The following is a 25,731-nucleotide window of genomic DNA, read 5'->3' as shown; positions in this document are numbered from 1 at the left end:
TGATCATACTCTAATTATTTGACCAGCACCTGTATATGAGCAAATTCAGAGAAATTTGCATGTAAAATGGACCTTTACGAAGGTAGATCCACCTCTCCTCCAGATTCACAAATGCTTTGTATATCACAAATTCTGTAGTTAAGTGTGTATATTAATGAATTCCAAACATGCGTAAATTGGACGTCCGTGCACAGTCATTCATAATTAGCATATTCTCTGCCCATGAGTTACAACTGCAAATGACCAGGAATGTTGGAGACTCTTCTGGACTTCTTTCTCAGGTTTGGCTTCAGTATTTTGCATATGGCCAATCATATGGCCAATTAAAGAGACTAATTGGCCATATGACTAGCAATAAATATTCAGTTATCATGTGTTCACCAAAGCATATACCACACTCAAAGAGTGGTGTATTATGTATTATATATATATATATATATATATATATATATATATATATATATATATATATATATATATATATATATATATATATATATATATATATATACACATACAGTCTTGTTCAAAATAATAGCAGTACAATGTGACTAACCAGAATAATCAAGGTTTTTAGTATATTTTTTATTGCTACGTGGCAAACAAGTTACCAGTAGGTTCAGTAGATTGTCAGAAAACAAACAAGAACCAGCATTCATGATATGCACGCTCTTAAGGCTGTGCAATTGGGCAATTAGTTGAAAGGGGTGTGTTAAAAAAAATAGCAGTGTCTACCTTTGACTGTACAAACTCAAAACTATTTTGTACAAACATTTTTTTTTCTGGGATTTAGCAATCCTGTGAATCACTAAACTAATATTTAGTTGTATGACCACAGTTTTTTAAAACTGCTTTACATCTGTGTGGCATGGAGTCAACCAACTTGTGGCACCTCTCAGCTGTTATTCCACTCCATGATTCTTTAACAACATTCCACAATTCATTCACATTTCTTGGTTGTGCTTCAGAAACAGCATTTTTGATATCACCCCACAAGTTCTCAATTGGATTAAGGTCTGGAGATTGGGCTGGCCACTCCATAACATTAATTTTGTTGGTTTGGAACCAAGACTTTGCCCGTTTACTAGTGTGTTTTGGGTCATTGTCTTGTTGAAACAACCGTTTCAAGGGCATGTCCTCTTCAGCATAGGGCAACATGACCTCTTCAAGTATTTTAACATATGCAAACTGATCCATGATCCCTGGTATGCGATAAATAGGCCCAACACCATAGTAGGAGAAACATGCCCATATCATGATGCTTGCACCTCCATGCTTCACTGTCTTCACTGTGTACTGTGGCTTGAATTCAGAGTTTGGGGGTCGTCTCACAAACTGCCTGTGGCCCTTGGACCCAAAAAGAACAATTTTACTCTCATCAGTCCTCAAAATGTTCCTCCATTTCTCTTTAGGCCAGTTGATGTGTTCTTTGGCAAATTGTAACCTCTTCTGCACATGCCTTTTTTTAACAGAGGGACTTTGCGGGGGATTCTTGAAAATAGATTAGCTTCACACAGATGTCTTCTAACTGTCACAGTACTTACAGGTAACTCCAGACTGTCTTTGATCATCCTGGAGGTGATCATTGGCTGAGCCTTTGCCATTCTGGTTATTCTTCTATCCATTTTGATGGTTGTCTTCCTTTTTCTTCCACGTCTCTCTGGTTTTGCTCTCCATTTTAAGGCATTGGGGATCATTTTAGCTGAACAGCCTATCATTTTTTGCACCTCTTTATAGGTTTTCCCCTCTCTAATCAACTTTTTAATCAAAGTACGCTGTTCTTCTGAACAATGTCTTGAACGACCCATTTTCCTCAGCTTTCAAATGCATGTTCAACAAGTGTTGGCTTCATCCTTAAATAGGGGCCACCTGATTCACACCTGTTTCTTCACAAAATTGATGACCTTAGTGATTGAATGCCACACTGCTATTTTTTTGAACACACCCCTTTCAACTAATTCAACTAATTGCCCAATTGCACAGCCTTAAGAGCGTGCATATCATGAATGCTGGGTCTCATTTGTTTTCTGAGAATCTACTGAACCTACTGGTAACTTGTTTGCCACGTAGCAATAAAAAAATATACGAAAAACCTTGATTATTCTGGTTAGTCACATTGTACTGCTATTATTTTGAACAAGACTGTATATATATATATATATATATATATATATATATATATATATATATATATATATATATATATATAGTGCTGTGTTTTATATATATGTATATATATATATATATATAAATACATACATTATGTATATGTATGTATGTATATATATGTATGTATATATATATATATATATATATATATATATACACACACACACACACACACACACACACACACACACACAATGTATGTATTTACATATATAAAACAGCACTTTATCTTTGTGTTGACATCAAAACTTAATGTTTTTTATTTATATTTTATTTATATTCTTTATATGTCAATACATAATTAAAATGTAAGTACTCTGAAAAAGAGAGTATAAAAATCGAGTGACTCGAGACGAAACAAGTGATTGGCTTGGGCGACTGTCACTCTCTCGCAGTACAAGAAAAGGCAATGCATAAAAAGTCTTTGGATAAACAAAGAAATCAAACGCGAGTAAATATCGCTTACTTTAAATATCGTGGCTTAAATATCGTGGCTTTCCAACAATAACGAGAACTGAGGGACCTCAAGGGGCTAAAAAGTGACTCCTTGACGGCTGTATTTCTTCTGGACAAGATGTTGATCTGGTTAAATCTCTAGGAGGATTTTGTTAAAGTATGATGTCTGGAAATGGCAAAAACTGCAAATAATTTGCAGAGAAAATTCAAAATATCACACTTCCTGTTGGGTTTTTAGATTTTGCTTTTTTGTAGGTATTGGGCTGTACCAAATTTCATACTCATACATAAAATGTAGCTCGTACGGCGCTTAATTGAAATTTTGTAGTTGGCTTCATTGAGCCTTTTTTCCACGCCTAATTCTGAAACTCACATCAGATGTATATTTTCACCACTTCTGAAACAAGTTTTGAGCATATTTAGGCCTTCAAAAAAGTGATTCATTTGGGAGAAGAAGAATAATAGGCTGAACAATTACAATAGGGTCATCACATCAGGGCTCTGGCGATGATAATAATAATAATATATTACATTTATATAGCACTATTCTCTGCACTCAAATCACTTTACATGAAGGGAGGAATCCCCTCAACCACCACCAGTGTGCATGGCCTATTGTGCCAGAAAGCCCACCACACACCAGCTAATTAGTGGAGAGGAGTTATAAATCCAATCATTATATAAATATATGGGGATGATTAGGACAGTGTTTCCCAACCTTTTTTCAATTAAAGCATCCTTTGAAAATTTTCAAAATTTTGTGGCACCCCCTCGCATACGTTACACTAGGGGTGTAATGGTACAGATTGCTCATAGGTCGGTTTGTATCACGGTTTTAGGTTGACGGTTTCAGTACGATTCGGTATTTGCTATGTTCAGGGAATAAAAGACTTATAAAAATAAAGAAAATAAGAACAAATAACTTAAATACAAGCAGCAGCACAAATAAATACTATTGAGCAAAGATACTGATAAAATGAACAATGCTTTTCAGGTTTTTCAGGTAGGTCTAACAGTAATTTAATTTAGGCAGAGAAATTAAATAAATATTCAAATGTAAAATAACAGCATATTTAACTGTTTAAATTAAAGATTAATCCTTATTAAACTTGCAAAATCTAATGAGCAGTGAGTTATGTCTTTATCATTTGTTTGACATTAAAGGACAACATTTTTAAGTTTATCTTGATCGTTGCATCTTTGTGAGTACAGCCTATAGAAAAAAAAAAGATTTTGGTGCTAGTACCATTTGAAGATTGGTGCTTGCAACACAGAGTTATTACAGTTAATGCCCAGAGCTCCCACTCAGCTAAAACGGCAGCTTTGGGAGCATAAACGTAAAGGGTGTCTTTGTGCCTTTTAATAGACACAAAATGCAATTAAAATGTCTGTCCAACACGAACAGGTCCCTTACATGACAACGAGATGCGTTTAGTCACTTAGCCATTGTTTAAATTAATCTAAACAGTGTGTTAGACGGCTAGCTGTTTATCGCGCTGAAGTCCCGTGGGAACTCCAGTTGGGAAGAGCGTTGTGTGTGTAAAGCAGGATTATTTTATCACTGCACATCTTTCCTCAAGCCGTGTTTGCCCAAATGGAAGGATAAATAAAGTTTACATTACCTCCACAGTGGTTGCACCCATCTTCAACCATGGAATGGCATTTTTCTTCAACCGGCCCCACTGTGTTGTGTCTGTTTAAGTCAGTCAAGGGTTCGCTGCAAATTTTCACATTCTGTTGCCACAATTCGGAAAGGCAGAAACGCGAACCATTTCTTTTTCACTTGTGAGCCTGATCGGATCATCACTCTAGTGATGCCCAGTTCATGAACAAATTGTTCTTTTTAACCGGTTCTTTTTGGTGAACCGGGCGAACCAGTTCACCAAATCGGACTGAATCGTTCTAAACGGTTCGCGTCTCAAATCAGCAGTGATCCCATAAGTTACTTTAGTTCCTCGCTTTCTGACATGAGTGACAGTCTCTCCAAATAGAAATAAACTAATGTCTTGAATTATGTTGTAACTCCGTTCACTGAACCGTTCACTGAACTGAGACATGTTTTGCTGAGAGAACCGATGAACTCACGAGCCGCTGATACTGAGCTTGCGCGAGTAACTGAACGAGCAGCGGCCCTCAGATCAGCCGCTCAGAATCGAAAACCGTTTCTCTTGGACACATTCAATACTGAGAACCGATGAGCAGAGCTTCTTCATACAAACGATGCTCTTCCCAACTGGACTATTTTTCCAGGCTACAACGGAGTTCCCACGGGATTTCAGAGCGAGACAGCTAGCCGCCTAAAACAGGTGAATTTGAACAATGGTTAAGTGGCTAAACGCATCACGTTGTCATGTAAGGGACCTGTTCATGTTAAACAAACATTTTAATTGCATTTTCTGTTTGTTAAGAGGCACAAAGACACCCTTTACGTTTATGCTCCCAAAGCTGCCGTTTTAGCTGAGTGGGGGCTCTGGGCATTAACTGTAATAACTCTGTGTTGCAAGCACCAATCCGGTTCGTTTTTTTTCTTCTATAGACTGTACTCACACAGATTGATATATATCAAGATAAACTTAAAAATTTGCCGGAGTTGTCCTTTAAACAGACAGCAGTAAAGGCTACTGTCCCTTTAAGACCTAATGCAGGGATATGTGTCATCTTTCTCGACTGTATAAAGTTCACTTAAGGCATATACAGACTATGTCTGCTTGGCTACTCATCAAGATGGACATGTTGACATACTTTTTGTGTAAGTTTGTCCGTTCAAGCACAAGACTTGAAAGATAACTCAATATTTGCACTGAGACGTATCTTCTCACAGCGCGTCCTCATTCGCGTATTCTGGCGAATATACCTGGGTGATGACGGCGAAAATGACTGGTCATACGGCAGTACTCGCATGAACACAGTTTACAAAGAGAGAACGTTTTGCCCGCTTTTCTTTTATTATCGCTGTTGTAATGTATCACTGAGGAGCCAGCACATGTATCTATCGACAGAAACATACATAAGAATTATTTTCAAGTTACAACCCATATTAAAGATGCATCATCGGATGCGAGATGAACCGCGGTGCAAATGCGTACCGGAACCTTTTACACGGCACCCCCGCTCACGTCAGACGGCACCTCGTTTGGGAAACGCTGGATTAGGATGCCATGATGATGACAGAGGACAAAGGGCAAATTTGGCCAGGATGCTAGGGTTGCTCCCTTACTCTTTTTTATGTAGGACATCCTGTGATTTTTAATTACTACATTGAGTCAGGACCTCAGATTAACGTCTTACCCGAAGGATGGGTTAAAATGTTTAAAGACTTTTTAAATCAAAACACAGATCTATTTTGAAATGTGATGCTTTTTATCCAGTGCTGTTATGGCTCTCTTAAATTTTGTGAGTGACTTCTAGCACGATAATTTAGCAGTTGATTTTTCAGGCCATTGTCATGGTTGTCATCTGCTTACATAGGCTTTTGATTACTAAATTTGGTTATGTGAATATGATTTTAAAAAATCGTATTAATAGTATTTTTCTTGTAATCTCCACTGGCTGTTTAACTGCTACTCGGGAAAATTAGCTGTGATAAATACACTCCATAACTTTAATCTATTTAATTCATTAATTTATGGTTATAGCAGCACCAAAATGCATTCTGGTTCAGTGCCATCTGTATATGAATTTACAGATAAAATGTAGGAGTTTTTGGAGGGCTTTTATTTTGTACAGAAAGTCATGTCAGAGGCAGATTCAGTTCTGTCAGTTCTTTTTAATATCACACCCTGCTCTTTCCTTTCTCATTCATCCATATTTATTTATTCATAATTTCAAACAGTCCACCAACTGAAAGCTGCGTGGATTATCATTTGGACATAAATATGACATTTATAGTACGCAAAAAGCAAAAGTACCTAGTGAAATAATTCAAAACATAGGAGAGCACCAGTTTCAATAAAAGGATGTTTTCCAGTCCCTTTTTTCAATCTTTCTTTAAACTATTACCCCAAACAAGCTACAGAGCTCCCTGAATCTGAGTTTAGGAGCTCTATCGCTATCATGACATTTGCAAACAGCTCTAAACACGCACTTCAACTTAGCCGAAGTTGGAAAAAACATACATTGCAATATTTTGTTTTTCTGGCCTCTGTTCATCATGGTCGCTTAATCACCCACATATACTGATTGTATATGACTTCACCAATAAGCTGTTGTGTGGTAGGCGTTCTGGCACGCTATGGTTGCCGTCGCATCATCCAGGTGGATGCTGCACATTGGTGGTGGTTGATGGATGAGGTGGTAGTTGATGGAGGACTTTTTTTTTTTTTAAAGAGTTTTTTATTTTATTTTTCTGCATGGTAAAAAAAAAAGAAAAAAAAAAAAAAAGAAGTAAAAATGCAGTATTTGTTAACTCACGGGGCGATTTGACACATGCAACCACACGTGTCTACACAAACATATTTGGCACAATGAAACAATGGAAAAGAAGTAGGCCTACATACATGTGGGACCATTACAACAGAAAGGGCGATGAAGTTACTTGCAATTATGCTACGCGGTAATAAAACACAACAGTAGTACAAGCTCCTGACTGGTGGTAAGAAAATAAAAGGCACTTCCCAAGGCTGGCCACTCTAGCGAGGCGTTGGTAAGGACCCTATTGGAATTGCTCAGTCTATTATTATTATTCTCCCAAATTAATTGCATTTTGAGGGCATAAACATGATCAAATTATATTCATATATTTAAAATAATTTTAAAGTTATCTCGCGACCACCGTGGAGGATCAACGAGGCCCCCTGATTGAGAACCACTGATTTAAATGACAATCGATTATTTGAAAGTGAAAATTGACACCCCTAATTTAAAAAAAAAACACTGCTGATAGGGATTTTGTGTGAAAAAAAAAATCATCTTTTTAAATATAATGCCTATTTTGAATATTCACTGATAGTTGCTCTAATGTTATTGGTAGAGCAATTGGCACTGAGCCTCCTCTCAGATAAAAGCATACCTCATCTCAACCTGCTTGCGTTTCTGCAGCTCCTGATTCCTGAGCTCCTCTAAGCGTCGCAGTTCCTCCTGACGTCTCATGAGATCTGTTAGTATAAGACCACAGACATTTACAATGATAAAGTTAAAGTCCTCATGAAATCAAAATGGACACTATTTACTTTGTTAGCACATATTAAAAGTCTTAGGGTGAACAATAAATCTGTGAAAGTTAATGGGATATACTCCACCGCTTTTTAATATTAAACTGTTCACTCGACGCTGATGGCGCAGCGCCGTCCCTCTAGCTCATCGCCTTTGAGCTATACTGGCGCGCGCCCCATCTTCTCCCCAGATTTCTCTGCCTTCACGAAGCGGTAGCATTGCTCCCTTCGTGCGATTTATCTGACCCTGAAACTGGATTTAAAGGCCAACTGAAGTGCTATGAAACGCCCCGCGTTATTCAATGTGTTAACGTAATTTCCGCTGAAACGGCTCCAGCTGTTAGCAGCTCCTCCCCTTTTTTGAAACAGCCAATAGAAGTTTCGTTAATATACAGTTTGACTAGAGCGCAAGAGCGGACCTTTCTGTTTGGTAAACCTGTTTGGTAAAGATGTCATCATAATTTCCTCCATATCACTTTGAAATGCAGAATTCAAATGGGTCGATATGTTTGTTGTCGGTGCCGACTCGCGCATATGATCCGCGCTGTGCTCTCTGTAGAAGATTTGACAAGAAAGTGAAGTCTGTGATGATGTCACCAAAATCTGAGATTCGTTTTAACGGAAGGGGGAGACTGTACATTTTGAATGCTTATACCGTATTTGTCATAGTTTTGGAACATACCAGCTTATTCATAACTTTAAGGCTAACACAGTCATACTAAAAGCTAAAAAACTTAAAATTGGATTTCAGTGGACCTTTAAGCATCATACTCCTTCACTACTTCAGCCACCACGGATAGCAGAACTTTGTTCTCCTAACTGGTGAAGTATAATGGAGTTTCGTCGCTGCCCCCCACCATACACTCGCTCTACAGGTCCTACTCAAAAAAATTGCATATTGATATTGATAAAGTTCATCATTTTCCATAATGTAATGATAAAAATTAAACTTTCATATATTTTAGATTCATTGCACACCAACTGAAATATTTCAGGTCTTTTTTAGTTTTAATACTGATGATTTTGGCATACAGCTCATGAAAACCCAAAATTCCTATCTCAAAAAAATTAGCATATCATGAAAAGGTTCTCTAAACGAGCTATTAACCTAATCATCTGAATCAACTAATTAACTCTAAACACCTGCAAAAGATTCCTGAGGCTTTTAAAAACTCCCAGCCTGGTTCATTACTCAAAACCGCAATCATGGGTAAGACTGCCGAACTGACTGCTGTCCAGAAGGCCATCATAGAAACCCTCAAGTGAGAGGGTAAGACACAGAAAGAAATTTCTGAACATATAGGCTGTTCCCAGAGTGCTGTATCAAGGCACCTCAGTCGGAAGTCTGTGGGAAGGAAAAAGTGTGGCAAAAAACGCTGCACAACGAGAAGAGGTGACCGGACCCTGAGGAAGATTGTGGAGAAGGACCGATTCCAGACCTTGGGGGACCTGCGGAAGCAGTGGACTGAGTCTGGAGTAGAAACATCGAGAGCCACCGTGCACAGGCGTGTGCAGGAAATGGGCTACAGGTGCCGCTTTCCCCAGGTCAAGCCACTTTTGAACCAGAAACAGCGGCAGAAGCGCCTGACCTGGGCTACAGAGAAGCAGCACTGGACTGTTGCTCAAATTTTGCATGTCATTCGGAAATCAAGGTGCCAGAGTCTGGAGGAAGACTGGGGGGGAAGGAAATGCCAAAATGCCTGAAGTCCAGTGTCAAGTACCCACAGTCAGTTATGGTCTGGGGTGCCATGTCAGCTGCTGGTGTTGGTCCACTGTGTTTTATCAAGGGCAGGGTCAATGCAGCTAGCTATCAGGAGATTTTGGAGCACTTCATGCTTCCATCTGCTGAAAAGCATTATGGAGATAAAGATTTCGTTTTTCAGCACGACCTGGCACCTGCTCACTGTGCCAAAACCACTGGTAAATGGTTTACTGACGATGGTATTACTGTGCTCAATTGGACTGCCAACTCTCCTGACCTGAACCCCATAAAGAATCTGTGGGATATTGTGAAGAGAAAGTTGAGAGACGCAAGACCCAACACTCTGGATGAGCTTAAGGCCGCTATTGAAGCATCCTGGGCCTCCATAACACCTCAGCAGTGCCACAGGCTGATTGCCTCCATGCCATGCTGCATTGAAGCAGTCATTTCTGCAAAAGGTTTTCCCGACCAAATATTGAGTGCATAACTGAACATAATTATTTAAAGGTTGACTTTTTTTGTATTAAAAACACTTTTCTTTTATTGGTTGGATGAAATATGCAAATTTTTTGAGATAGGAATTTTGGGTTTTCATGAGCTGTATGCCAATTATGGAAAATAATGAACTTTTATCACAATATGCACATTTTTTGAGAAGGACCTGTATATTGAGCGATGACCCCCATGCACACGAGGTGGTTCAGGGAACTTGAAATGAAAATATTGCGATAATCTCCTTCTTAAAACCCTCCGTTCGAGGCTCTCTCTTTTTGAGAATGAATCTTCCGTTTTTCCCCGCCCGCCCAAGGCGGATCAGGCCTTCCTCGGATCCGCGACCTGGGGTTCGGATGTTGAGTTCGAGGACATCGAGTGCGAGCGGACTTATTTTCCTTCTCTCACTCCCTCTCCCGAGCGTGTGTGCGTGCAGTGAAGCTTTGCCGCATGTATACGCGCACGATTATTTGTCGCCCAGCCCGGAAGCATGCAAGACCGTTTCTTTCGGCCTGGATGACATTTTGCTTACGACAGCGTCCAACTCTGAGGATTTCGGGCCTGTTCTGTTTGACGACTCTCTCCCGCCTAGCGGCCAGGATGTGTGGCCTTCTGTGGCCTACTCCGAGCTCATCGATGTGCTTTCACGCGCGAATGAGAAGCTTGCAATCGATTGGCCTGATGAGCCCCACGAATCGCAATCTTCTAAGCTCGATGAGAGATTTCTAAGTGGTGCTGGTGCAATTCATACGGTGAGAAGGAAACTGCCGTTTTTCAGCGATCTGCACAACGAGGTCTCCAGATCCTGGAAACAACCTTTTTTCCGCCCGCCTTACTAATGCGGCAGTGTGGTTATTCCGCTATTCCGGCAGTTGAAGACACACTGGCCTCTCATTTTTCACCTTATTCTGCCTACACTTGGAAATCTCGCCCTCTTCTCCCTTCTAAGCCGTGTAGGACCTCTTCCGCTCTAATCGACAAGTCCTAGGTCGCGGCTGGTCAGGCTGGCTTGGCCTCTCCAGTCAGGAGAAAGAGAGTCGTGCCGTGCAAGCGTTTCTGACTGCCCCATGGCCGCTCTCCAATTCCAACCCTTTCACACTCGCCGCCCAGTGCGTTTTGAGAGGCGGGTCGGCTCAACCTTTTGCCACCCCCCCGCCAGGGAATGGAGACGCTTCAGAGTCCTGAGTCCCTGAGTCCGTCGGATCACATTTCCACTACCCATATTCTAGTAGACATGGCCCGTTCTCTCCAATGTTCAGCGGACCTTATGTTTCTCACTCAGGTCATCGCACCCTCCTCGCCGCATTTGGATGCAGTCGGCTTTCCGTTGCGGCCGGGCGATCCTTCCGCGGAGTCCCAGATCGGCACCCTAAATCAGGTATGCCCACTGCACTTCCCTACTCCTCTTCCTCTCTCATTTCATCCAAGAGTGGAAACGTCTTCCAGGAGTTTCACCCTGGGTGCTACGCACGATTCAGCTGGGCTACACACTTCAGTTTTGCCGCAACCCCCCTGCTTCAGTGGGGTCCTCCATACTGTAGTAAACAGCACCTCAGAGGCTTCTGTTCTACAGGAGGAGCTGTCATCCCTCCTTCTCAAAGGAGCGATAGTCCCGCCTATGGACGTCTTCTTTTGCAGCATCTTCTTGGTTCCGAAGAAGGATGGCGGTCTGCGGCCCATATTGAGGGAGGTTCAAGATGTTGACGCTGAAGTCTATCATTGCCCAGGTTCGTGCAGGGGATTGGTTTGTGTTGATAGACCTGAAAGATGGATAATTCCATATTCAGGTCATTCAGCGACATAGGAAGCTCCTCAGGTATGCCTGCGGAGGGAAGGTTTTCCAGTACAGGGTGCTCCCCTACTGCCTTGCTCCGGCGCCCAGTACGTTCACGAAGTGTGTGGATGCTGCACTGGCCCCGCTGAGGCTTCAGGGCATCCACATACTCAACTACCTGGACGACTGGCTCTTACTGGCCAGGTCCAGAGAGATGGCGAATGCTCACAGAGACTCTGTGCTTCGTCACGTCCGTTCCCTTGGCCTAAGAGTGAACACCAAGAGTGTGTTCTTACCATCCCAACAGACCACCTTCTTAGGGTGTATTCTGTGTCAATGCAGGCCCATCTGGCTCCTGCCCAGATTTCCAGTATCAGGACATGTCTGGCCCACTTCAAGCTCTACCATCATGTTTCTGTAGGGAAATAACGCAGGCTTTTAGGCCTCATGGCTGCAGCCTCCCAGATCCTTCCTCTGAGGCTGCTTCACGAGACCCTTGCATTGGTGGATGAAACGTGTAGGGATCTGGTCTACAGGATCTCCCTACAGCCTACTGAGGGCATCACAAGGTTGCTTTCAAGCCCTATCAGTGTGGCAAGACCCACATTTTCTCCAGGTGTCGTCATGTTTTTTTTTCCCGTTGCCAGATGGTTACCACGGACGCCTCTCTCACCGGTTGGGGTGCGATGTTTGAAGGCCGTCCAGCATGCGGCATCTGGACGGGGGAGACTCGGGCCTGGCACATGAACTGCCTAGAGCTGAGAGAGGTCTTCCTGAGCCTTCGGTATTTCCTCCCTTTCCTAACAGGGAACCATGTCAATGTCAGGACAGAACCCATGGCGTTGGTATCTCATGTGAATCGCCAAGGGGGCTCACGGTCGCACACCCCGGGCAGGCATGCGCGCCGTTTCCTTCTGTGGGCTCAGGGAGTCCATGTCCCCGGAGTTCTGAACCTCACGGCAGACTTCCTTTTGAGGCAGAAACTCAGGTCAGGGGAATGGATGCTGAATCCTCTCATTGTAGCCCTAAATGTGGGAGTGGTTCGGCAGAGCGGAGGTGGACCTCTTCGCTACGAAGGAGTTGTCCCAATGCCCACTTTCGTTCTCTCTAAGCCCTCCTGCGCCGCTGGGAGTGGATGCGTTCGCTCACCCCTGGCAGAGGCTGAGGCTCTATGCGTTCCCGCCCATCAAGCTGATTCCGGCAGTTCTGCACAGAGTGAGAGAGAGTGGGGCCTGTCATCTGCTGGTGGCAGTCTTCTGGACTCCCCTCCTTGGAAGATTCCAGTCAGAGAGGATCTGCTTTCACAGCTCCAGGGCAGGATCTAGCATCCCCTTCCCGAGATCTGGAAGCTGTGGGTGTGGCCTTTAAGAGGCCGTCAGTCTTAAAGCTACACTGTGTAACTTTTTTAGTTAATTCTTAGCTAAAATCACTTAGTTCTTTTAAAAATATATGTGCTCATTAATGTATATTTACTTCTTTCAAGTAATAAAGTATTCTCGTAAGTTTATAATATACCATTGAAAATACATACAGGTGAGGGTTCGGATGGCGGTCGCCATGTTGCCCCTCCATCTTGAAAGTACATTTGCCAAAGAGGGACATACCCGTAAATTCAAGCTTCGCCTTTCGCGTTTTAACACTCGATGATGGCACTGTGTCGAATGTGAAGAGGGGGATTGCTTGAGCTCTGCTATATGATGATGGAGGATCACTCTTATTCTCGAGGATATTTGCCAGAGTCGCCAAGGAAGCGGAAAAGAGAATTAAGATGGCAACGCAACGGGCAAATCAACAAGACAAAAGTAAATATTGGAGTGGCATTTCCAAGATTGAAAGAACTCATGAGGAGCAACGATTTTAAAAAGGACGCCGACGTTGCCTGCTTTCTTCTCGATAGGTAATATTAATTCAGCCTATGTGTATATTGGAAGTTTTATTGTTGCTTGGCTAATTATATGATGGTGTGCTGTGCATAACACTAGATTAGAACGACATCTAGGCAAGTTTTCCTCGCGTCAATGATGAAAAAGTATTGTTTACCTTAACATAAATCCGTGTTCTATGACGGATAACATGAGATTAATATTAAATATAAAATTAAATTTGTAGGCTATATATGTAGGCACTTTAAATTATAGTTATTTTTCATTTATTTTACTGTACACAATGTAGTCTAATCTGATAATGCTAGTGTAAATTAGCTGTTTCTAAGCGAGACTTTCACATCTGTCCTGTAATCTGATATAGCCTACAATGTAAACTTTGCCTTACGCTAGTGATGTAGTACAATATACAGAATAACGATAGCACTGATAAAAGTTACTTTACTAAGAATAGCTTGCATTCGTCTGGGAACCTGATAGCTGATGATAGCAATGAAATGGTAAAAAAAATAACGAAAACGTAAAACTATTATTCATTTCACATAGATTAATTTGATCATAGATCATTTGGCAAATTAAATAACTGCAAATTATAATAGTTTTCAAAAGTAACCTCATCACTTGAAGCAACACTCACCGAAGACGTCGAACTGGAAGCCACGACTAAATCGGCCACCGTAGGAGTTGAAACGAAATCGAAATTGAGAGGAACAGAAACTATTATTCACTGGATGGTCATATACCTTTTCACCACTAGATGGGGGAAAATATCACACAGTGTAGCTTTAAGGGAGACGTGCAGGAGACCATCGCTAATGCCAGAGCCCCCTCTACGAGGAAGCTTTACTGGCAAGTGGAAGGTCTTTCAGGCATGGCGCTCAGCCCAAAATAGAAGTCCAGTCGACTGCCCTATTAGTTCAGTTCTGGAATTTCTACAGGAGAAGTTTGCAGCTGGGGTGGCAGCTACTATGCTCAGAGTGAATGTAGCGGCTATCGCCGCTCACAGGGTGTTGGATGAAGCCCTTTTGGGGAAATACTCATTAGTCTCATCTTTTATGAGAGGGGTCAGGCGCCTGAGGCCAGTTCACTCCCCTGGTGTACCCTCTTGGGACTTGTCCATCGACCTGGAGGGATTGACGGGTGCTCCTTTTGAACCATTAGTAAGCCCCGGAGCAGGTTCTGTCTCTTAAGGTTGCTCTTTTATTGGCTCGAGTGAGAGACTTACAAGACCCTCTCTGTAAGCGAAGCTTGCTTGAACTTTGCTCCCGGCCTGGTTAAGGTTTCGCTGAAACCCAGACCTGGTTATGTCCCCAAGGTTTTGTCCACATCTTTCCGCTCGCAGGTCACCATCCTCCATTCTTTCCACCGGTATGTTGACCGGTCAGGTGGCTGGAGGAAGTCTAACCAATTGCTGGTGTGTTTCAGAGCCGGCCGCCGTGGGCTTGCCACGTCGAAACAGAGAATTTCACACTGGGTGACAGAGGCTATCTCTTTAACTTACAAGGTGCGGAGTTCCTTCACCTCTGGGCATTAGAGCACACTCTACTAGAGGTTTGGCCTCTTCTTAGGCGCTCTCCAAGGGGGCTCTCTTGGAGGACACTTTTGTCGCGGCAGGTTGGTCCTCACCGCACACCTTTGTAAAATTTTATAGTCTAGATCTTGACATTGCTCTGGGTTTGCATGTTCTGTTAGCTTAATCCAGCTGTTCAGGTCTATTTACCATTTACTATGCAGCGTCGACTGAACCTATGAAAGAGAACGTCTCGGGTTACTTACGTAACCTATGTTCTCTGAATAGAGTTTAGTTATTTCCTTAACTAAAATGAGTTGATACATACCTCTCTCGCCTCTCTATTTCCATCAATAGGATTTTGCAGACGTGACTGTTTACTGCGCCGAGTCGAAGTACTCTCAAAAGTGCTATTCCACCATACATTATAGTTTTCCTTTTTAACCCGCTTAGAAAAGTGCCATGTTTTATTTTATGTCACCATACTTTGTTGTTCAACTATTTGTGTAACTATTTAAATAGGGAAACTGTGGAGGTGTTTGGATGCTTCTAACTTGATCTGTTTGGTACCATAGTGAATGAACTGGGCTTAGTGGGCTAAGCTAAATGCTATCAAAATGTCACTGCGCATCAGAGCGATTAAGTTCATGCAGTGAGGCGAGAGAGGTATGTACCTTTAATACACAGAAAAAAATAGTTTGTCACGGTAATCTTTAACCAAAACTTGAGAAGTTACTTTCGGTCTGGAAACGGCGTTCCTTCTCAGATGATGTCAGTTTGAAAATGCTTAACCACTCCCCTCCAACCGCAAGTCTGCTATGAGCAATCGATGGAGTGGAGACGCACTGAAGTCAAACCCTGCCCTCTATTTAATATTCCGTTTTGCTTGGTAATACGTCACAGCACTGAAGAAAACTCAGTTGCTACTTCCGGTTCAATGGGACTTTAAGAACATAAGTACTGTTCTCTGAAGGACAGAAATGAAACGACACACTGGCTGTGGGAGATCATGTCTGCTGTCTTCATTACAGTAACAAAAGTGCCTTTTCAAGCACAAAATGTTATTATATCCAAATATTTAAGCATTTCCCTCACAGCATTGTGGTGGGCAAAATAATTGGCTCTTTCAAAAACTAGTGTGTTGTAGAACAGCATACTACCTTGTCTCATCATCATGAGTTGATGCTCATGCTTGGCAGCTTCCATTTCAGCCTCCAATTTCTCTTTTGCCTCTTGTATGTTCCGTTCCACTTGTTCCCTCTGCTGTTTTTCCATCTCATCCAGAGCCTTCCAGCGAGATGAGTACTCAAACTCAAAGGTGCCTGGCTGTGCAAAGCGTGGCTGATGCTCCCGTTCCCTGTATTGAAGATTCTTGTAGTTAATTTAAAACTACAATGAGGCAAATTATTATTTTTTCTTTAGATATACTTACATGCAAATGGAATACAATTAATCTCAATTTATGAGGACATACTTGTGATATTGTGCTGATTTTTGCAACAGTTTTTCTGGTAGACCATCTTCATCATCAAACTGTTCTGTTGGCTCAAGAATGACTGGACGAGGGGACCTAAAAGAAAAAAAAGAAAAGATCCATGTCAAAACTCTTTTATCTCTTATCACTGATAAATACGGATCATACTGTGAAAATAAAAATGTATTACATTGTAAGCAAAAGGGCTCCATCTGCACAGCGGTCCAAGGCTTTTCGGGCAGCAGGTTTATTGGCAAACTCCACAATCCCTTTGCCTGTGGGTCGGCCTCGGTCATCAACCACCACTACTGCCCGCTCAACTGGGCCGAACTGTGAGAAAGCCTGTTCCAGAAGCTCATTGGACACCACTGGTGAGAGGTTTCGTACTGTGAGTGCAGCCCCATGTGTGGCAAAACGAATCCGGATGGGCCTGTTTCCCAGCACAGTGCCGTCCAGCTCAGCCTTAGCAATCTCTGCAAGTGTTCTTGTCTCCTGAATAATCAAAAAAGTGACAATTGAAAATATGGTCAACGAATGTTACAAGAAAACTGTTTACATACACTGTGAGCAAACACAAACATAAATCTCTCTTTGCTTACTTTTTATTTAGATATTTATAAATAGCAACCCCATTTATAGTGCTTTGGTTGGGAGATAGTATTCTCAAAACAATATAAATTTTTTAGATATTATAAATGTATTGATAAAAAACAAAAACATAAAAAAACAAGTTTAATTATACCTATGGGTTGTATTTAATACTGATATATCCATTCTACATTATCAAATAATTATGGGGGTTCAGGATTCCTTATGAGGGGGGCTGCAAAAACAGCCAGTTATGAAACTTAGGCCGTGTGTCCACTAAAGTGTTTTTTATTCTTTCACACGGCTGGCTGGCGTATCCAATTGTTTTCAATGGAAGCGCCATGTTTTTTTTAACAACATGAGCATAACGAGGTGCTGAGCATCTATTTCATGCTCAAGTGCTAAGAGTTTTTGGTCACCAGTCACTAAGAGTTGAAGAATGTTCAACTTTGAGTAAAACGCAGCACTCATCACGGTCACTTTTTACCCAGCCATCCAATCACAGTTGAGGAGGGGTGGGACAAATACAACACTGACCAGTCGCCCCATTCTACTTGTACAAAGTCAACAGATGAAAACAAGCCCAATGGCAGGATTTTTTTAAATTTAAAACAAGAGCCAGAGCGAAATCTTTACACTGTATCAACCCTTTTATAAAGAATCAATATAAAGAAACAAACTATCTGTGAAATGAGACACTGGTAAACACTATTGCAGATATTCCGCATCATAGCAAGCAATGAATGCCAACCGGAAGAAAAAAAAAAACATGCTGCCAAAACACTCCCAATCACTCGCAGCCAATAGTTTTCAGCAAAGCTCCTAGTGTTTTCAGGGGGATAAAAGTGATTTGGTGGGCACGCGGTCTTACGCCCGTTTCACACATACTCCGTCTGCAGTGCGTGTGCGGTGCGTGTTACGTTGCGTGTGCATTGCAGGAGCCCCACACCCTGTAGTCCTTTCACATATGCTGCGTTTGCAGTCCGCAACTGATCCGCTGTTGCACACCACAAACACAGCATTGATTCATAATTTTTTATTTAAAATCCAAAAGCTTTTACTGAACATGCCTCGTCAGAATTCCAATTCTCTTTGTTTACTCTTAAATAGAAGTCAGGTTACGTAGCCTACTACATTTAAACAACATTTTATTAAATTAATTTATTCATATTTATATAGTTTAGATTTAGCTCACACAAGTGGCAAAACATTTAAACACAGGTTATAGCCTAAATCACAAACATTTTAAATTGGAAACTTACAATAGCCTATTCAAAAACAGCCGACTCTCGTCTTTTCTTTCGTTTTTACACCCTTTGAAAAGAAATCCTGCAGGTCAAAAAGAACTTTGCTTTTCAACTCCAAGAAAGTATGAGTGCTATCCGTTATGGCACATTATTTTTTACCTAAATGCCAGGTAAGGTGTCGTTTTGTTGCTTTACTTGAGAAAAAAAGCCATGTGTTGACTTTGAAACAAGAGTATATTTTAAATGATTTGCACCTGTGGTGAAATTACTAGATTTTCGCGTCAGTGCATGCTTATTTTAATGCGAACAATGTTCTGTCACTTTAATGCAGCAACGCAGCGCAGCAAAAAATAGACTCGGTACGAAAACGATCCGTGCACTGCTGCAGACGCAACGCTCCTGGAACGGACTGACGGACAGCATCCGCGTGCAGTGTGAAAGCTGTCATCCGTTAACATGGGTACTGAAAAAAATACGCACCGCACACGCACTGCAGACGGAGTATGTGTGAAACGGGCGTTAGGGCCATATTTACTAAAAGATGACGCCAGCCCAAACACTCCTTTTGCATTCAAAATCAACAGTCAGGATTTATTAAAGACACACAGTGAAAATAGGAGAAAACATAATTCTGCACAAACACAAACATAGAAAGCTACTCATGAAGTGCTGAAAAGGCGTGGGCTATTTGTGCAACTGACCTTATTGCATATGCATTTGTAGGAGTTTCTCGGTCAGATGCAAAATTTATGGTAGGAGAGTATTTTTTAAAAATCATGCAATGTGATTTACCAAGGTTTGTACTTGTCAATTTACTGATATTTGCGGCATTATTTACCACCCAAAAAAAGGAATAGCCATTTCTTAAAAGGGTGGTTCCGTGGTGTTTTTTTAGGCTTGGTTGTGTTTATGGGACGCAGTATAACATGTCTTAATACTTCTTTTTTTCTTTCTTTTTACGGTGTATTTTTCTCAGATTTTATTCCAAAATAATTTTACCGCTGTCTCCACTGTCCTTTGAAAGGCTTGTTTGCTTCCTGCTTCTATGAAGCCAATCCCTCTGAAAACCACATTGGTCTTAGATTGATTAAATGGCCAAATGTAGTTTCATGTATTTTTATTGGCTGAAGTGCCAAGCACAGGTTGTCTGAAAATGCCATCAGTACTGCCCAAAAAACACCACGGATGTCACATCTGCAGTGTAAATAATGGCATCAATATTGCCATACCAATTTTTGTTATTGTAGAATGAATATAACCAAATATGTTTAGCAGAAAATAAAAAATTATGAGCCGGTAACAAAACCTAACTATGCCTCCACTAGTTTACTGCACTGGCTAAATGAAACACAAACTTGTTTTGCATGACTGCAGCTAAACTAGCATGTGGTCAAACACAACAAACTTTGTACACTAAAACAGAAAAGTCAAAAATAAATAAATAAATAAACAATGTTCGCGGTTGTGATTACATATAAGTTCGTTGGTGCTTGTAGCCGTTTGTTGGAGAAATATGAAACAATTTAGTTAACTGCCTAGCGTAGCCAAACCGTGTGGTCTTGATGCAACCAAAACACACACAGAAACTAATGTTACACATTTAAAATACGTACAGGTTTAGGCCCATAAACAACAGCTTTTGCCTTTAAAGTGGGAACTGCTTCATCTTTTAGTATGAGCTTTTGAGCAAATCCAATATTGAACTCGTGAAGATTATTGAAGCTATCTTCCATGAAATGTACACAGCTGGCTAAATTTACATTGTAATCAGCAGGAACTGAATTAAACACAAATTTTAACCATTGTTCCTGAAGTCCAGCGTCCCGAGGAAGGCCGAACAAGTCCGAGTCGTGGACTTGGGATGAAAATAACTGTTTCCATGGTATGTCTGCAACACTCTAGCCTACTGCAACAGCTCTCTCTCTTCCGTAATGACTGCAACATGGCCTCACCCACTTTGTTGCGTGTTCACGTGGCAGTGTTGTTTATGCTCAAGCAGCAACATTACACACTAACTAAAGTTAAAAAAGTGAAATCGCATGCAACCACCCCGTTAATACACATTCTTGTCTGTACTTGTGTTCGCATGGACTTGTGAATCGCCATCAGTACTGCCCAAGTACTGTTCCAATTCAAAGTTCACAAAGTTCACAAAGACCTACTGGAGCCAGAATGGATCCGAGATTCACCCAGAAAACAGTGAAGTTTGGTGGCGGAAAAATCATGGTCTGGGGTTACATCCAGTATGGGGGTGTGCGAGAGATCTGCAGGGTGGAAGGCAACATCAATAGTCTAAAATACCAAGAAATCTTAGCTACCTCTTATATTCCCAACCATAAAAGAGGCCAAATTCTGCAGCAGGGCGGTGCTCCATCGCATACTTCCATCTCCACATCAAAGTTCCTCAAGGCGAAGAAGATCAAGATGCTCCAGAATTGGCCAGCCCAGTCACCAGACATGAACATCATTGAGCATATGTGGGGTAGGATGAAAGAGGACGCATGGAAGACGAAACCAAAGAATATTGATGAACTCTGGGAGGCATGCAAGACTGCTTTCTTAGCTATTCCTGATCACTTCATCAATAAATTGTATGAATCCTTGCCAAACCGCATGGATGCAGTCCTTCAAGCTCATGGAAGTCATACAAGATATTACATTTGGATCTCACAGCACCACAACTTAATTTGCTGACATATTTTTGTATTTGCTCTAAATTTGTTCAATTTCTGTATAGGCGACAAAACTTTTGTCTTGCCAAAATTTGACCTTTCCGTCTTGATTAAATGATAAATATTTTTTCTGTGAACATTATTTATTTCAGTGCATTAAACATCATTTGGGAGGGTTTTAGCTTTTCATATGAGCTATTTCTAACACCAATTAATTAATTAAAAGTCCGGTTAATATCAGGTATTTCTAGAAAATAGATAAGCGACAAGACTTTTGTCAGGGACTGTACACATAAGCAAAATGATCTATAACAATGCAATACTATTACATATAAAAACACATTTTACTTCCATAAGTGTGATCCAAATCCAGCAGCGACCGGAGATGTGTTTACAAATGATTCCACAGTGAAATGAAGTGAATACTACGGTCTTCCCCACGCAAGCATAATAAATTCCTAATATTATGATCCGAAGGAAGCTTATGCAGCGTCTGTGTTCTTCCACAATGTCTTGCTTGCTATCTTCTTTCACATGTTTATTGCTGCTGGCTTGTGATTGACTGAACAGCTCAATAAGTCGGTGGGCGGGGCTACTGGATTAGACATTCTGTAGAGGTGTGTTTCGTCACGCAGTGACGTAAGTATGAAGCACAGGACAGTCTGCTGAGCCTGATGCCTATAAAAGCTTTTCTTTGATTAACCAGGAAGTTTTTAGCTCTGAAACTTAGAGGATATTCTTATATTACCATCAGGGCTGTCATTTTTCTAAAAAATTCGAACGGATATCAAATATCAAGCAATATATTCGAATATCTATGAAAAAAAAAAAACAACAACACCGCCGTAACGGAGATTAAATCACAAATGCATTAACAGTCTGACAGTCATAAACAGAACTCAGGCCACAGCCTGTATGGGAAAAAAAATTGTTAACTTAATGTTTGAAACAGCAGGTTATCAACTTAATCGATATGAAGTGGCACTATGCAATCGTCACAGCTTTCAGTTTGTCTAACGTTACCGCATCAGATGTCGACGACGTCCTCTCCAGCAGCTGGTATGTGTTTACGGATGCCATAGCAACTCTCAACGGCCAACAGGACTTATACGGTTTTATAAAGCTATTTATTTGTTGTAAAGTGTAATAATCATCTCAGAAAAAAATTTATTCTAATGTCAGGCGCAGTTGAAGTAGTTGAATGTGTGCTTATATGCGTAGGTTTAGGGACAGTGTCATTATGCCAACATTATCTTCATAACTTCTTACAAAAGAAAAAGTTTATCCCTCAGAAAAATGTACTTTCCTCTCTTGTCAACTTGCTTGGTGCATGTGAGCACGGAAGAGTGCGCGCTGTGTACGTCATATAATGACGCACACTCAAAAGTAATTCAGTCAGGTCGTTTACATGGTAAAATGTTTCATTTGATCGATTCATGAAAAGGTTTATCCCATCCCATCCATCTCAAAACGATTACAATTTCATTTAGTTTGGGCATTTTTATATATACATCATATTTTTATTTCTCCTTAGGCTTAGACCTTTCTAATGTATTTTAGTCATAGGCTGTCTGCATATTAGGTAACCCAGCAGTTTTTTTTTTTTTTAAATAAGTTTTCTGTAAAATATTACACAAATAATACTAATAATTAGTATTATTATTATATTGTTATATTTATTCGGACATACTATTTTTTATTTGTAATTATGAAAATGTTATTGTAATGGTAATATTTCTTTTTTTTTTTTAAATATTTTTAGCAGTAGTAATAATCATAATTATTATTAGTCACATTAATATAAAAACACAAAATGTTATATACACACACTTTTCATTTGTAAAAAATATTAATAACAATAATCGCATTTTAAATCGCAATCGCAATTTTACCCAGAATAATCGCAATTATATATTTTCCCCAAATCGTGCAGCCCTAGTCTTGAAGTATGTTATAACTCCAACCGTTCACTGAACTGAGTCATGTTTTGCTGAGAAATCTGAGGAACTCACGAGCAGCTGATACAAAGCATGCGCGAGTAACTGAACGAGCAGCAGTCCTTGGATCAGCAGTACAGAATCGAAAACCGTTTCTCTCGGACACGTTCAATACTGAGAACCGACAAGTCGATGAGCAGAGCCTCTTCATACACACAACGCTTTTCCCAACTGGACTATTTTACTGGCTACAACGGAGTTCCCACGGGACTTCAGCACGAGACACAGCTAGCCGCCTAAAACAGGTGAATTTAAACAATGCCTAAGTGGCTAAACGCATCTCGTTGTCATGTAAGGGACCTGTTCATGTTGAACTGACATTTTAAATGCATTTTGTGTCTGTTAAGAGGCACAAAGACACCCTTAAAGTTTATGCCCCCAAAGCTGCCGTTTTAGCTGAGTGGGGGCTCTGGGCATTAACTGTAATAAATCCGTGTTGCAAGCACCAATCCGATTCGTTTTTTTTCTTCTATAGACTGTACTTACAAAGATATAACGATCAAGATAAACTTAAAAATTTGCCGGAGTTGTCCTTTAAAATAAAACAGACGTTAATTTGCGCTGCTCCTGGTAGATTGCGTTGGTCATTATGGAAATTATACAGCTGCATCTGTTCTTTAATTTGCGCATCGTCAGTTCATCATGCGGTGAACATTCCACTTTCATCTGCACTTTTTTGGAATTGTTTTCTAACGCTATTTTGCCCTGTTTGGTAAATCTGGCCCCAAAATTTTAATTACCAGTGAAAATTCCCATTTCAAATCCACAGCTAAAACTACAAGCCTAACTATCTAAATTTAAAACAATTAAAAGTTTTCAGGTAGAGACATTGGATAAGTAGTCAATGTAAAACAACACTGGATAATCTTCACTGCATAAATTAAACAGCCTTATTAAAGTTTCAAAAGTTATTTATTTAGTCAAGAGTAGTTTTTTTTCCTTTTCTTCATTTGAATGACATTAAAGGGTTAGTTCACCCAAAAATGAAAATTATGTCAATAATGACTCACTCTAATAACGTTTCACAGCCCTAAGACCTCCGTTCATCTTCGGAACATTTAGTCCGAGAGCTTTTCTGTTCCTTTATGAAAGTGAATGCACACTATACTGTCCATGTCCAGAAAGGTAATAAAAACATCAAAGTAGTCCATATGTGACATCGGTTAGTTAATTAGAATCTCTTGAAGCATTGAAAATAAATTTTGGTCCAAAAATCACAAAAAGTTTATTTAGCATTGTCTTCTCTTCCTGATCCTGATTCGGATTGTGTGTCAAACTGCTGAAATTACATCACATTGGTGATCCGAATCATGAATCAATTTGCTGCTTCATAACCGTTTACAATCTTTATTTGAGGATTGAAAACAAACAAGGAAGAGCAGATAATGCTGAATACAGTCGTAGTTTTTGTTATTTTTGGACCAAAATGTGATGCTTCAAGAAATTCTAATTAACCAACTGATGTCAAATAGAGGAAATGCACGCCCATACACTCCCGCCGCGCTCCACTTTATTCCTATCTGTGACATCAAGCGACTTCAACGTTTCAGCACAGCAAGTCACTGCTGTCATGACTTCACTAAATCATACCAAAGAAGTGTGTTTTTGACGGAGCAGTCCCAGCGATAAAGGTTTGGTCCTGCTTTGGAAGCAGCCGGTGAGTAAAACTGCTTCAAATGTCTATGCTGTTGTCGCGTGAGTAAACATCAGTAAACGACACGATCGCGTGCTTCGTCATTCAAATGCGCTAACGGACTCCATTGTTTGTATAACGTTACACTAGTCTGACGTGAAAAACCGTTTTGCTTGCTACTGCTAAGGTTTAGTCACATACAATAGTCCATAAACCGAATCATGTCATCATAAACTGCGAGTAAACACACACAAATGTTGACAGGCCACTAAATACAGTACATACCACAGAGACGGACGTCCTGCTGCTGCTGTTTCTCCTGTTCAATTTATTTCAGCCTTCGAATGATTATGGATCATATATCTATTAGCTGAGCTCGATAGCGATGGGCTTCTCCTTTCATTGCTTTGCGCGCTCGTCATTCTTTAGCTCCGCCCACACAATACGCCTCCAGGTGCTCGTTTTTTTCCGGAAAGACTCGGTACAGCCCGTATTTCTTTTATAAATATAATAAAACTAAAGACTTTTCGGAGATATGAAGGATGCAATCCTACTCTATAGGTACTCAAGATTGACATGAGATTGACTGAAACTGAGCCTTTCACCCCCCCTTTAATGACCTTTCTTGACATGGACAGCATAGTGTACATACAAGGGCTGGGATAAACGATTATTTTTTAAACGATTAATCTAGCGATTATTTTTTCGATGCATCGATTAATCGAACTATTATTTTTTCCTGTCCGATTCGATTATCGATTCTCTCCCCAATAATTGCCTAATAGCAATTTATGCATGTTGATTTAATTTTCTGAATCAATCAATCAATCAACTTTATTTATATAGCGCTTTTACAATCACGATTGTGTCAAAGCAGCTTCACAGTGTCAAACAGGATAATATTGCGACAAAATTAGATTTGGCTGTACAGTCGTACTGGAGAAAACAGTGATGTTATCAGCTTATTTTAATTTATCATATAGC

At 40.6% G+C, this 25,731-nt stretch overlaps 1 protein-coding gene across 1 annotated transcript in view; it reads right to left on the bottom strand.

Annotated features, from left to right (window-relative positions):
- LOC137073267 (paraspeckle component 1) overlaps positions 1-25,731 on the bottom strand; it is a 64,588-nt gene that overhangs the window by 27,124 nt on the left and 11,733 nt on the right. Inside the window, exons 2-5 of the mRNA XM_067441580.1 lie at positions 16,801-17,102; positions 16,611-16,706; positions 16,297-16,493; positions 7,634-7,718 (exon numbers count right to left, since the gene is read on the bottom strand). Coding sequence (XP_067297681.1) covers positions 7,634-7,718; positions 16,297-16,493; positions 16,611-16,706; positions 16,801-17,102 — 680 coding nt within the window. The remainder of the gene's footprint in view (positions 1-7,633; positions 7,719-16,296; positions 16,494-16,610; positions 16,707-16,800; positions 17,103-25,731) is intronic.

The sequence above is a fragment of the Pseudorasbora parva genome, chromosome 4 (genome assembly GCF_024679245.1).
Source record: "Pseudorasbora parva isolate DD20220531a chromosome 4, ASM2467924v1, whole genome shotgun sequence".
NCBI lineage: Eukaryota > Metazoa > Chordata > Actinopteri > Cypriniformes > Gobionidae > Pseudorasbora > Pseudorasbora parva.
Note: the sequence above shows the minus strand (reverse complement) of the source record. Positions and strands in the feature narration are given on the sequence as shown.